At 39.0% G+C, this 11,028-nt stretch overlaps 1 protein-coding gene across 1 annotated transcript; it reads right to left on the bottom strand.

Moving 5' to 3' along the window:
- Positions 1-6,243: 6,243 nt before the first annotated feature.
- On the bottom strand, positions 6,244-7,804 carry LOC129945378 (beta-1,3-galactosyltransferase 5). Its single transcript, XM_056055098.1, has 2 exons — positions 7,437-7,804; positions 6,244-7,362 (listed from the first exon to the last, which is right to left on the bottom strand). Exons 1-2 carry the CDS (start codon positions 7,675-7,677, stop codon positions 6,473-6,475), a joined length of 1,131 nt encoding a protein of 376 aa, XP_055911073.1. The 5' UTR covers positions 7,678-7,804; the 3' UTR covers positions 6,244-6,472.
- Positions 7,805-11,028: the final 3,224 nt, after the last annotated feature.

Below are 11,028 nucleotides of genomic sequence, written 5' to 3'. Positions count from 1 at the left end.
TGCCGGTGGCGTCATCAAGTGGGGGCAATTCCAAATCAGTCAGGTCTGCACAATTCCTGATTTGTGTTTCGGGTCGTAGCCCTGGTAAAATCGAAAATTCGAACGAATTCCCAACTTTTCAGCACTTGGAATCAAATTTTTTTTTGAAGATACATAGTTTTGTCCATTGTTCCCTCAATAAATTCTAAATTTCCGACACCAGCTGCAGACATACAAGCCATACCATGACACTTCTTCCTCCGTGGCTTACAGTAGCTTTGAGGTTCTCCTTTTTTATTTCCGTATTCGGTATCCGCTAGACGTAGAACATCCCATCAGAGTTAAATATGTTTAATTTGAACTCATCTGCAAAGATAACTGAATCCCAGAAACTGTTGTCTTTCTCTCTCTCCAATTGAAATCATGCTCGCGAAGCACTCGACGGATGGTTTTAGCGCTACAAGATTTCCCCAATTCATCATGAACCTCAGCAGCAAGTTTTGAAGCCGATAATTTTAATTTGGCTTTAATTTTTCTTAAGATAAATCTTTCATCAGAAGGATTGAAAATTTTGTTTGGTATATTTCTTCCTTTGTCCTTGTTGCGATTTTCATGAACAAACCTCTCCACTACGTGTTGTACCGTTGATGGGGTAAGGTCAACACATTTTGCGCTTTTATAATGCCGAATAACCAATTCGCGGAATTCAACAGTTGTTCGACGACCCATTTTAATAAAAATAATAAAATTGATACAACGTTTCACAATATTACACAAGCAATTGGGAAAAACTGTTTCAAATAACCATACTACCATAGCAACAATAATAATAAGAAAACAACAACCTAATGCGGGTAAATAAAAAGTCAAGGTAGATTAAATTAGGTGTATCAATTAAGGTGTGAGGTGTTTTTTTGACGAAATTCTACTTTTTGTAGTAAAAAGAGTAAACTTCTAGAATATTTTGGTACCTATTTAATGCAAAATTATACTCTGAGTATGAATCCATAAGCCCACATAAAATGTTTGTATGTACTGTTATAAACTTTGGTAATTCATTGGTTTTCATTTTGTTCTATTCACTGTATCAAATAAGCTGTGAGCCACTGTATGTAAGATCTTCGAAGGGGATTTTTTGAGTTTCTTATTCTTAACTACGTTTATCAACTTTAACGATTTCCAATTAACGTTATCATTTATTTTGGAATTTATGTTTGGCACATTTGTAAGTTGCATTTTATTTTGAAGCTTAATGCCTGTTGATTGAGTCTAAACAAAAATAGCGTTTCTTTAGTAAATAAAACAAACCAATCAAAATGTGATTGGTGTTTAAACTGACTCAATAAAATAAATGGGTCTTTTCATGAATAAAATTGTACCTCGGATTGTTTTTCCCCATCAAACAGGTAGGAAAGATGATGAAAAACACGTCCTTTGGGTTTAAGATATTTATTTTTCATTAGAAATTAAAATATAAATAATTCAACAAGTATATTTTATTTTCAATTTCAAATTCCTCACTAAAATTCAATATATTTATAAAGTCCCATTAATTAATTAAATATTTTAATTTTAACTCCACGAAAAGGTTTTGTTTTAATGTCAGCGAAAATTGTATCAGCAGAAATAGTTTTAATGTTGATTTTATTATTAGCTATATTGTCTCTAATAAAATGATGACGAACATCCACATATAGTTAGATAGTTTTCATTAATTGCCAGCTGAACCGCTCCATGATCATCACAAAAAATATCTGTTGCTTCCATTAGTTTATTAAAACTTTCTTGTTCCAATACTTTGATCCATAGAGCTTCTTGGACAGCTAAGAATGCCGCCATGTATTCTGCTTCACAGGTAGAAAGTGCAGTTGTTATTTGCTTTCCGATCCCAAGGAAATTGCGCCATTTTGTTTTTAAAATTGTATATCCGCTCAAAGATTTTCTTTCATCTTAGTCATTTGCAAAATCAACACAACATAATAGCCTTTTACTTTGGAATCTAAAACATTTTTTGATATCGAAAGGTTCTGTTAAACTGTTTCCAACCTTTATGGAGCAGCGTGAATTCTCCATGGTCATCCTGCACAAACGGACCAGTTTGGCAGGGATACCAAAACTAGACATGACTCTATACAGCTCGTCCCTGTAGATGCTGTCATATGCGGCCTTGAAATCGATGAAAAAATGGTGGGTGTCGATTTGGTGTTCTTGGGTTTTTACCAGGGGTGGAATCGGGTAAGGTGATTTGTGATAGGTGACAGTCACAATCAACAAATTCGGTCTTTGTAAGGTGATAGTCACCGGTGACAATCACGATTTGGTGACTTTTTCTGGTGACAGCTCTTTAGTTGTCACTTTTATTGGAAATTGAATTTTATTTTAAGTTGTGGAAATTTCAAGTCAATATGAATGTGTTTGTGCCTTTGATTTTACATTCTGAAAATGCTGAAAATAAAAATATTATTCATAATAGAAATGTCCGGCTCTTGAGGATTAACCTCCGCAATAAAATAAACATTCTTGATCTTCCAAGTCCAAACACACATTCCCCCTATTTTTCGATTAGGCGTGACTATAAATTTTTTAGTAGGTGGTGGCTACCAAAGGCAAATTGGCGCTAACTGGTCAGCTCCAATGGGCCAAAGTACTGTTTGTGAGGTTATTTCTTTGACCTTAAAACAAATGAAGAGGAAATTGCGCCCACTTACAATTAAATTTAATCAATGGGCTTCAGAAGCAACAAAAATGTTCTTCTACGAAAAATATCAAATTTATGGAGGTAGGATTTTGTTTCTAAGTAAAAATAAATTATTTTTATTACTTGATTTTTATTTTATTATTTGTTTCCTAGTAATCGGCTGCATTGATGGGAGTCATATTATGATTCTCCACCCTTCGGAAAATGATCATATGTATTTTAATAGAAAAGGAAGACATAGTGTTAACGCTATGATCGTAAGTCAATTGTTTGATTCATTAATTTTTGTTGCCTAGATCTGCAACGAGAACAGAAAAATTCTGGCAATAAATGCAAAATATGGCGGGAGTGCTCACGACAGCTTTGTATGGAGACAGAGTGCTCAACGAGAAAAGTTAAATGCTGACTATTGTGCAGGCAGAACATCATCGTGGCTACTTGGTACATCAAAACTTATAATTACATTATAATCCGGATAGCTTCAGATCGGTTTTTGAATACAACCACTGAAATTGTAACAAACGTCAGTGAATTTCTTTTAAAGTGATACCAAATTCTAAACAAAATTTGGTGATCACCTTACACAGACGCAAAAATTAGTTTGATCACTTTTTATGATCACAAAGGTGACAATCAAAAATCACCTTAGCCGATTCCACCCCAGGATCTGCCGTAATTTGAATATTTAATAAACTGTGGAATTTCCTGGTCTAAAATCACACTGGGCTTTAGACGTTCACATATTACGGCAGAGAAGATTTTATAGGCGATGTTAAGTAGACTTATTCCTCTATAGTTGGTGCAGCTTAGACGGTCTCCTTTTTCAGGATCGGGCAAACAATACTGAGGTTCCATTCATCGGGTATGCTTTCTTCCGACCATACATTACAGATAAGTTGGTGCATGCTCCTAACCAACTTATCTCCAGCTGCTTTAAAGAGCTCGGCATTCAAGCCATCCGCTCCAAGCCATCCGCTCTAAGTCGGGAGGACGGGATTGTTGGCTTTCGTCGTCTATGTTGAATGGGTCATCCTGCCTGACAGCGGAATTGAGTTCGTCGTCGCCGTTATACAGTCTGCAGAAGTGGTTCTTCCATATCCTCAGCATTGACTGCGGTTCCACTATGATGTTTCCACTTACGTCTTCGCAGCCTTCGGTTGTAGGTTTATGTACCTGTGAATTTCGTTTCACCTGTTCATAAAACTTTCAAACTTCATTCCTGCTTTTAAACATCTTCAACCGCACGCTTCTCATGCCCTCTGTTTTTCCTTCTGAGAAGTCGGCGTTCCTCTCGCCTCTTTTGTGGCTGTTTGAAACCCAGCACATCAGAGGCAGCTTCTCTGATTGCATCTTGGCAATGTTACCACTGGTTTTCGATACATTGTGTCGGCGGCAGAGAACTTCGAGAGGGATTACTTGTAAGTCGGTCGAAAAAGGATTTGGCGATCTCTGGCGATTGTAGCCATTCGACGTTGTACCTTCTGGTCTGGTAATCTGAAGTGCTACCTTCTCTACAACGAGGTAGTGGTCCGAGTCGATGTTAGTTCCTCGGAAAGTTCGTACATCCATGATGCTGGAAGCGTGTCTGTCGTCGTCCATCGCAATATGGTCAATCTGGTTGACGCTAGATTGATCTGGAGAAGTCCAAGTTCCTTTGTATAAGTTGAGGTGTGGAAAACGCGTACTAGCTACCATGACGTTCCGCCCCGCAGCAAAATCTATGAGCATGAATCCGTTGTCGGAAGTGTTGTCGTGCAGGCTGTTCTTCCCGATTATTCCACCAAAGATGTCTTCCCTTTCTAGCTTGGCATTAAAATCGCCCAAGACAGTTTTAATATCGTAGCTAAGACGCTGCTCATATGTTTTGTCTCAAATAACATATCTTTGATGTTGTCGTCTTTCTTTTCTGTGGGGGCGTGCGCGCATACCAGGTTAATGTTGCCGAATTTAACCATGATGCGGATGGTCATAAGGGGCTAATTGATGCACCTATAGCTCAAGACTTCTTGCCTAAGTCTGGCTCCAATGACGAAGCCGCATCCAAATAAGCGTTGTTGGTTATCGTGGTAGCAGTCACCATAGTAAATATCGCAGTTTTTCATCCTCCTTTTGCCCGGCCCATCCCATCGTATTTCCTGGACGGCGGTGATATCTGCTTTAAATCGTTCTAGGGCCTCCGCTAATTCTTCGGCTGCATGTGGCCTGTTAAGGGACCTAACATTCCACGTGCATATCCAAAGCTCGTTGTCCTTAATTGGTTTGCCTTGGTTGTCAACAGTAAATCCGTCCGTATCCGAGGCTTGTTGGTGCTTCGCAACTATGAAAGCTTTTACTTGGCCAGGTAGTCACCCTGACGGCACAACCCCCAATCTGGAGGGCCAGATCCTAAGTATAACTCCAAGGATGGGGAGCCGGATAAAACCACTCCTTATAGACCTGGGCTCCGAATAAGTCTATAAGGTGTTCACTAAGTAGTTCAACCTTACTGGAATTGTAGACGCCACCGTTGATTCCTCCGCTGTCGTCTGGATAAGGAGAGTTGCCTTAGTGGAAACACCTCTCCCACCCCTCTCGTTTGCTGCCACCCACAACTTTCCACTGGGTTTGGAACCCAATCTATAGTTAAGGTACTGGGCACCCGATGTTCACCACCGGGAGATGAGAGTAGGAGTTGATAGACAGAGGTGGATTTTGAGAAAAACCTGTGGACACTTGTGTCCTCTTGAATGCACATGTCTACCATTCGAACATCGCAGCTAACCAACGTGAAGGTTTAATCTTTCTCGGAATCTCTCTAAGCTTAGGCGAAGTGTTTCATGCAAGAAGTTTGCATTCACCGGAATTGGTAAATGAGACGTAAAAGTTGCAAATAATACTTCAAAATCATTAACAGCCTGAAGCCAATCACCATTCCCTGCACCCAGATCGATAACTGAACTTCCCTGCCCACCCACAAAGGTCAGTTCACCACAAACACCACTTCTAGATATACCATTCCAGACCCAGAAACCGAAACTTTCAAGTAATTTAATTAACGTTCTCCCGTTTCTATTTAGTGCTTCATCTTTAGAGATTCTTGTAAATGGATTATAGTCTCTAAGCTTTGGTATTTTCACAGTATCCTGACATCATACATTTTTCTGACTTTTCTCTTGGTACTAAAGCCATTGCTACACATCTACGAATACCCTTAAATATTTCAAATTCTGTTTAATTCCGGTCCATATGTCTTCTGGTAAACTATTGTTTCAATGCTTTCGAGGTGTTCTGTTCAAAAGGTACGCAGCTGTATTAGTTGCCTCTGCCCAGAATATATATTTTTTAAATTTGCATTTGTTAGTAAAGATCGTGCCTTTTCAACAAAAGTCTGATTCATCCGTTCAGCCTTACCATTTTGCTGTGGGCTATACGGTGCTGAAGTTTGATGAATTATAGAACTTCTCAATCTTATGCTACAAAAAAAACTGCTCTTCAATAACACTTTGTTTTTAAGGCACATCAGTCGACATTGCAAATTTAATTCAAATTAATAAAAAAAAGAATATCCACTTTTTTTATATAAAAATTGTTTTAATTGTATAAAAAAAACTTAAGGCATAAGAATTTCCTCGCTGAGAAAATGTCAATTGGGATTAACGTGGAACTTCTGAGATTCGCAATCACAGACTTTTTGGCGACGACGGACGCTGAGTATTTTCTCGTTTGTTTGATAATAATTCTACTCTCAAATATTCGCCAACAGGTACTTTGTGTGTATGTTTCAATTGCCGATTGCCCACGTTCTAATACTTGTTATCATAGTTTAACCTCTCTTATCAGAGCATCCCCGTGATCGGGAACAAATCTCTTCGCACTGGAAACACACGTCTGCTTGACCGATTGTTCTGGAGTACGTTTAGTGCACTCGTCGAAGTAGCACTTTTCGATTCCATGAAGGAATTCGATTATCATTTTGGTGTCGCCTCCATTTGGTCCAACAAAGTACTCACATTCGTAGGAGAAGTCCTTAACATCGCGGATACAACAATCGAGGAATTGGGCATTCGAGGAGAACCATTCGTTGAGCTTGATTAGGGGAATGGAGAGTCTGTCACGCAGCACCCCAGTTACCCAAGTGTCGTCAATCCAAAAGAACTTTTCACTCTGGGACCGGCGGACCAGCTGCAGTGCTGTGATGGGATTTGTTATGTACAACCACCCGGAGAGGTAGTCGGGATAAACGTCGCCTGGGTATTCGTCTCTCGTCACCGACCACTTGTTGGCAGTGAGACGAATCGGAGTCTTATTGTCAAGAACATAGCCAGCCATGAATTTGTTAGGGGAGCCATTGATTTCTAGGCCCTCGAGGTAGTACCTGAGATGGAACAAATCGAACACAACATCGTCGTCTATTTTTATGATGAATTTGGCCCGGAAACACTTTGTTGTGGCCCATTTCAGGCCCATGACATGCTTGTAGGTGAGATTCCTGTAGGCTTCTACGAAGTTACCCTGCAAGATGTCTCCGAATTTCCTATTCTCATCGATAACCTGCGATTGCTTGATGTACTTCTCCGAGGCGGGTATTTCGGCCAACAGAAATACCCTGGAGAAGCCTATTTCCACTAACTTGCTTTGGGATATTGATTGTCGATGAGCAGATCGCAGTTCATCGTGTCCAACATAGGAAGTCACAATTATGATACCTGTTTTGTTTGGAATTTCAAGACAAATAATTTTAAACCTATTTCCGACAATAAAAGTAAATGAATGGGTGTACCTATGAGTTCTCGGCGACTTCTATTGCATACGTCGTTGTCAATTGTGTACTTGAAGTCCTTTAGATCCACCAAAGTTTCACTTTGTAGTTCCTCCTCGATCTGGCGAGCTGTTTCGACACAAACGTATTCATCATAGTTGCACAGACGGCTGTGGGTTAGAGCCCAGAGTATGGACAAAATGAGTGAAATTGACACCAGATATGATAAAATCCTAAAAGATAGTCTTCCTCGAATGATCATGATTGTTATTTTTCATTTAAAAGTAAATGTTTTAATTAAATGCAAGTAATTTCTTGAATTTGGGCCGTGGGAAAAATTAGTAATTTCTTTTCCAGAGCAAAAAGCAAATAAACAAATGCAAATGATGAGTGATGACATTTGTTGAGTATGTGAGGTCACAATAGACTAGGAGATTGAGAGCTACTGGATGGATGGCCAAATCACAATGGTTTATTCTAGCACTAATGCCCAGTTTCACCATGATTTTTTTATTTAAACACATATTATATTGTGGGGTAGTACTATTTCGTTTTGAATTACGAAAATTCTTTAGAAAGTATACACCGGCGGCGTTTACTACATGACTATCGTTCAAAAACGTCCAAACAATAAAATAAGCTGCAAAATGATTGACATTTGAAATTAGTATTTGCACCTTAAACATAAATTCAAAATCTCACTTCGAATCTACCCAAAACTTATTCATCGGATTCCGTTACCAGCGTTATCTGAGGCCTATTTCAACGTTTCTGGTGTCACTGAAATGTACTAGCTTGACATATAGCCGTAGGTAATAAATACAGAAGTGTAAAGAGGAAGGTTTTCGCATTTGTTTGATTCCATTGTAATACAAAAATAAAAAAACAAGAAGTCGTGAAACAGAATCAAAAATATGTTTCCAATATTTGAATTGGAACCTTAATTTTATTCTTCTGCTGTGTTTATAACAGTTTTAATTTTTAAATAATGAATCGTATAACCATTGACTAGTAAGATGTGGACTGTAAGTCGATGGCGTCATCTTAAAGCTACTTGTTCTTCTTTGGTTTTAGCGGAAATTATAAAGAAACAACTTTTAAAAAACTTCCAAATTAAAATCATATTTATTGAATCACTAAACACGTTCGCCCCTTGCCAACGACCAAATTCGAATGGTTGAACAGTGAGGTTAAAGTTCGACCTTTCCTGACTTTTCACCGTCCTCGGTGTCATCATCCGCCTTACTGTCATCGACATCAATTCCATCTAGGTGCGGTTCAGTTAAACAGAATAGTCTCATTTTCTCCGCGGTGAATACTGAACTAAAAGGTCGATCTCTGCATACCAGGAATATCCTGGATGACGTACCTGTCATGGTCCAATACGCGTGCAATAATGTATGGGCCCTTGTATTTAGGTTCAAGCTTCATTCAATTTGTGGGGCTTGGAATGTCTGATATCATAACATCATAACGTATCTTCCAGGCATCTTTACTTTTGTCGATATTTTCCACAGCATGTTGTCGTTTAATTTGTATTGACGTTTCCTCCAATGTTGGACAACATCACAGATAGCGCCAATAAGGACGTTCTGTTGGGAGTCCTTCGAAATCAAATGACACTTGGTTGGGTGTGAATCTGGTTGTTGAGTTGATTAAGGTTTTCCATTTCCAAATCCCAATTTTGATCTACTTCTAATACTGTCCGAAGAAATGACAATACAGTCCTATTTTCGCGCTCAACCTGACCATTTGCTCTCGGAGTCCGTACAGCGTTCTTAACATGTTGTATTCTATGTGACTTGCAGTATTGTTGAAAGGTTCTCCCGTCAAAGATGGCCACAATGTAATGGTTTCCCCGACGACTTTGAATAAACGGTCCAAGATGATCGATGTGAAGGGTACGGAAAGGAATCGAGTCAGTATCCCAAATATAAAGTTCACCTGGAGTTCTTCCACCGGTACATTTGTTACCCTGACAATGAATGCAGACGGCCAGATAGTCCTTCACATACTTTCTCATCTTAGAGAACAAAATGTTTTAGGATTCGTTGCATCGTCTTTTCCAATCCAAAGTGTGCATTGTCACCATGTGCAGACATCACTATGGCCTTTGGAATTACCAACTTGTTCTGGTCTTCTACTCGTCTGTATAATCGATTTCTCACGACAATGTAGTCCTTCAAAAACTGCTCTCGACGATCAGATGGTGATCCATTTTTAAGGATGTTGACAATATCTGTTATATTCGGGTCATTCATTTGCATTGTGTTTATGAAGTCATTATTATTAATCTTGATTTTCATTATGCTGCTTCGAAGAATTTCGGGTTCCTTCGCTTCGTTGATTGGAGCACGGCTGAGTGCGTCAACGTGTCGTATTCGTTCAGCGCTTCGGTGCTCTACTTGGAAGTCAAATTCCTGTAATTTGAGCCATCAACGAGCAATGCGCTTTACCAAATCCTTATTTTGTTCTGTAGTCGTAACAGCAGCACAATTCGTAACCTATTTTAATGGTTTTCCAAGCAGGTGTGAATCCGAAATCGCTCAAGTGTTTCAACTATTGCCAGCACCTCCAATTCATGGCTGTGAAACTTCTGTTCAGAATTTGTGCAATGTCGACTATAATAAAACACAGGTTGGAAAGCCTTTCCATCGGTCGATAGCAGAAGAATCCCTGCTAGACCTATGCTACTAGCATCAGTGTGTACTTCATGAATGCGTTTCGGATTATAAATGTCGAGCACCACGTCAGAACTAAGAATAGTTTTTAACCTCTCGAGTGCTTTGTTCTGTTCTTTTTCCCACTTGAAATCAACGGTCTTACAAAGAAGTTGTGTCAGTGGGAGAGATATAGTGGCATAGTCCTGGACGAACTTTCGAAAATACCCAGTTAGGCCAAGGAATCTTCGCAGTTCATGAATATTTTCGGGCTTCCGGAAATCAACTATCGAAGACAATTTTTCCTGTCCATGCCGAATACAATTTCCTGAAACTCTGTGCCCCAAGAAGACAATTTCAGTTGATAAAAACTTGCACTTATCCATTCGAATTGTAATTCCGCTATCACGAATGATTCCTAATAACTTTTCTAGCCTTTGAAGTCCTTACTCGATGGTGTTGCAAGGAACTATGATGTCATCGATATATCCCATTGCCTCATTAGGTTTCTTATTAACCATGCTTTCAAAAACAGACGGTCCAATTACAACATCATACGGCATGCAATTATATTCATATCTGATGATATCCGGAAAGCAAATCGATGGTGGTGAAATATTTACTATCTGCAATTCGAGACAATACTTCCGTAACTACCGCCATCTGGAAGCTATGTTTGACTGTCATCGAATTTAGTTTGCGAAAATCCACGCATAGTCGATCGTCTCCATTCTTTTTAGGAACCAAAACTACTGGCGACAGATAAGGAGAATCACTAGGCCGAATAATCTTACATCTTTTTGCAAACGAAATTCGATATGGTCGTAACTGGAAAGGAACGCCTGATGTTAATTCGATTTTCATTTTCATGAAATTACATCTTCCTAACTCAGCAATCGAATTAACAAAACACATTGTGAAATCTTTCAAAATATTATTCACCTTTTCGTATT

The sequence above is a fragment of the Eupeodes corollae genome, chromosome 2 (genome assembly GCF_945859685.1).
Source record: "Eupeodes corollae chromosome 2, idEupCoro1.1, whole genome shotgun sequence".
In the NCBI taxonomy this organism is placed as follows: Eukaryota; Metazoa; Arthropoda; class Insecta; order Diptera; family Syrphidae; genus Eupeodes; species Eupeodes corollae.
This window is presented reverse-complemented; position numbering and strand designations above follow the sequence as displayed.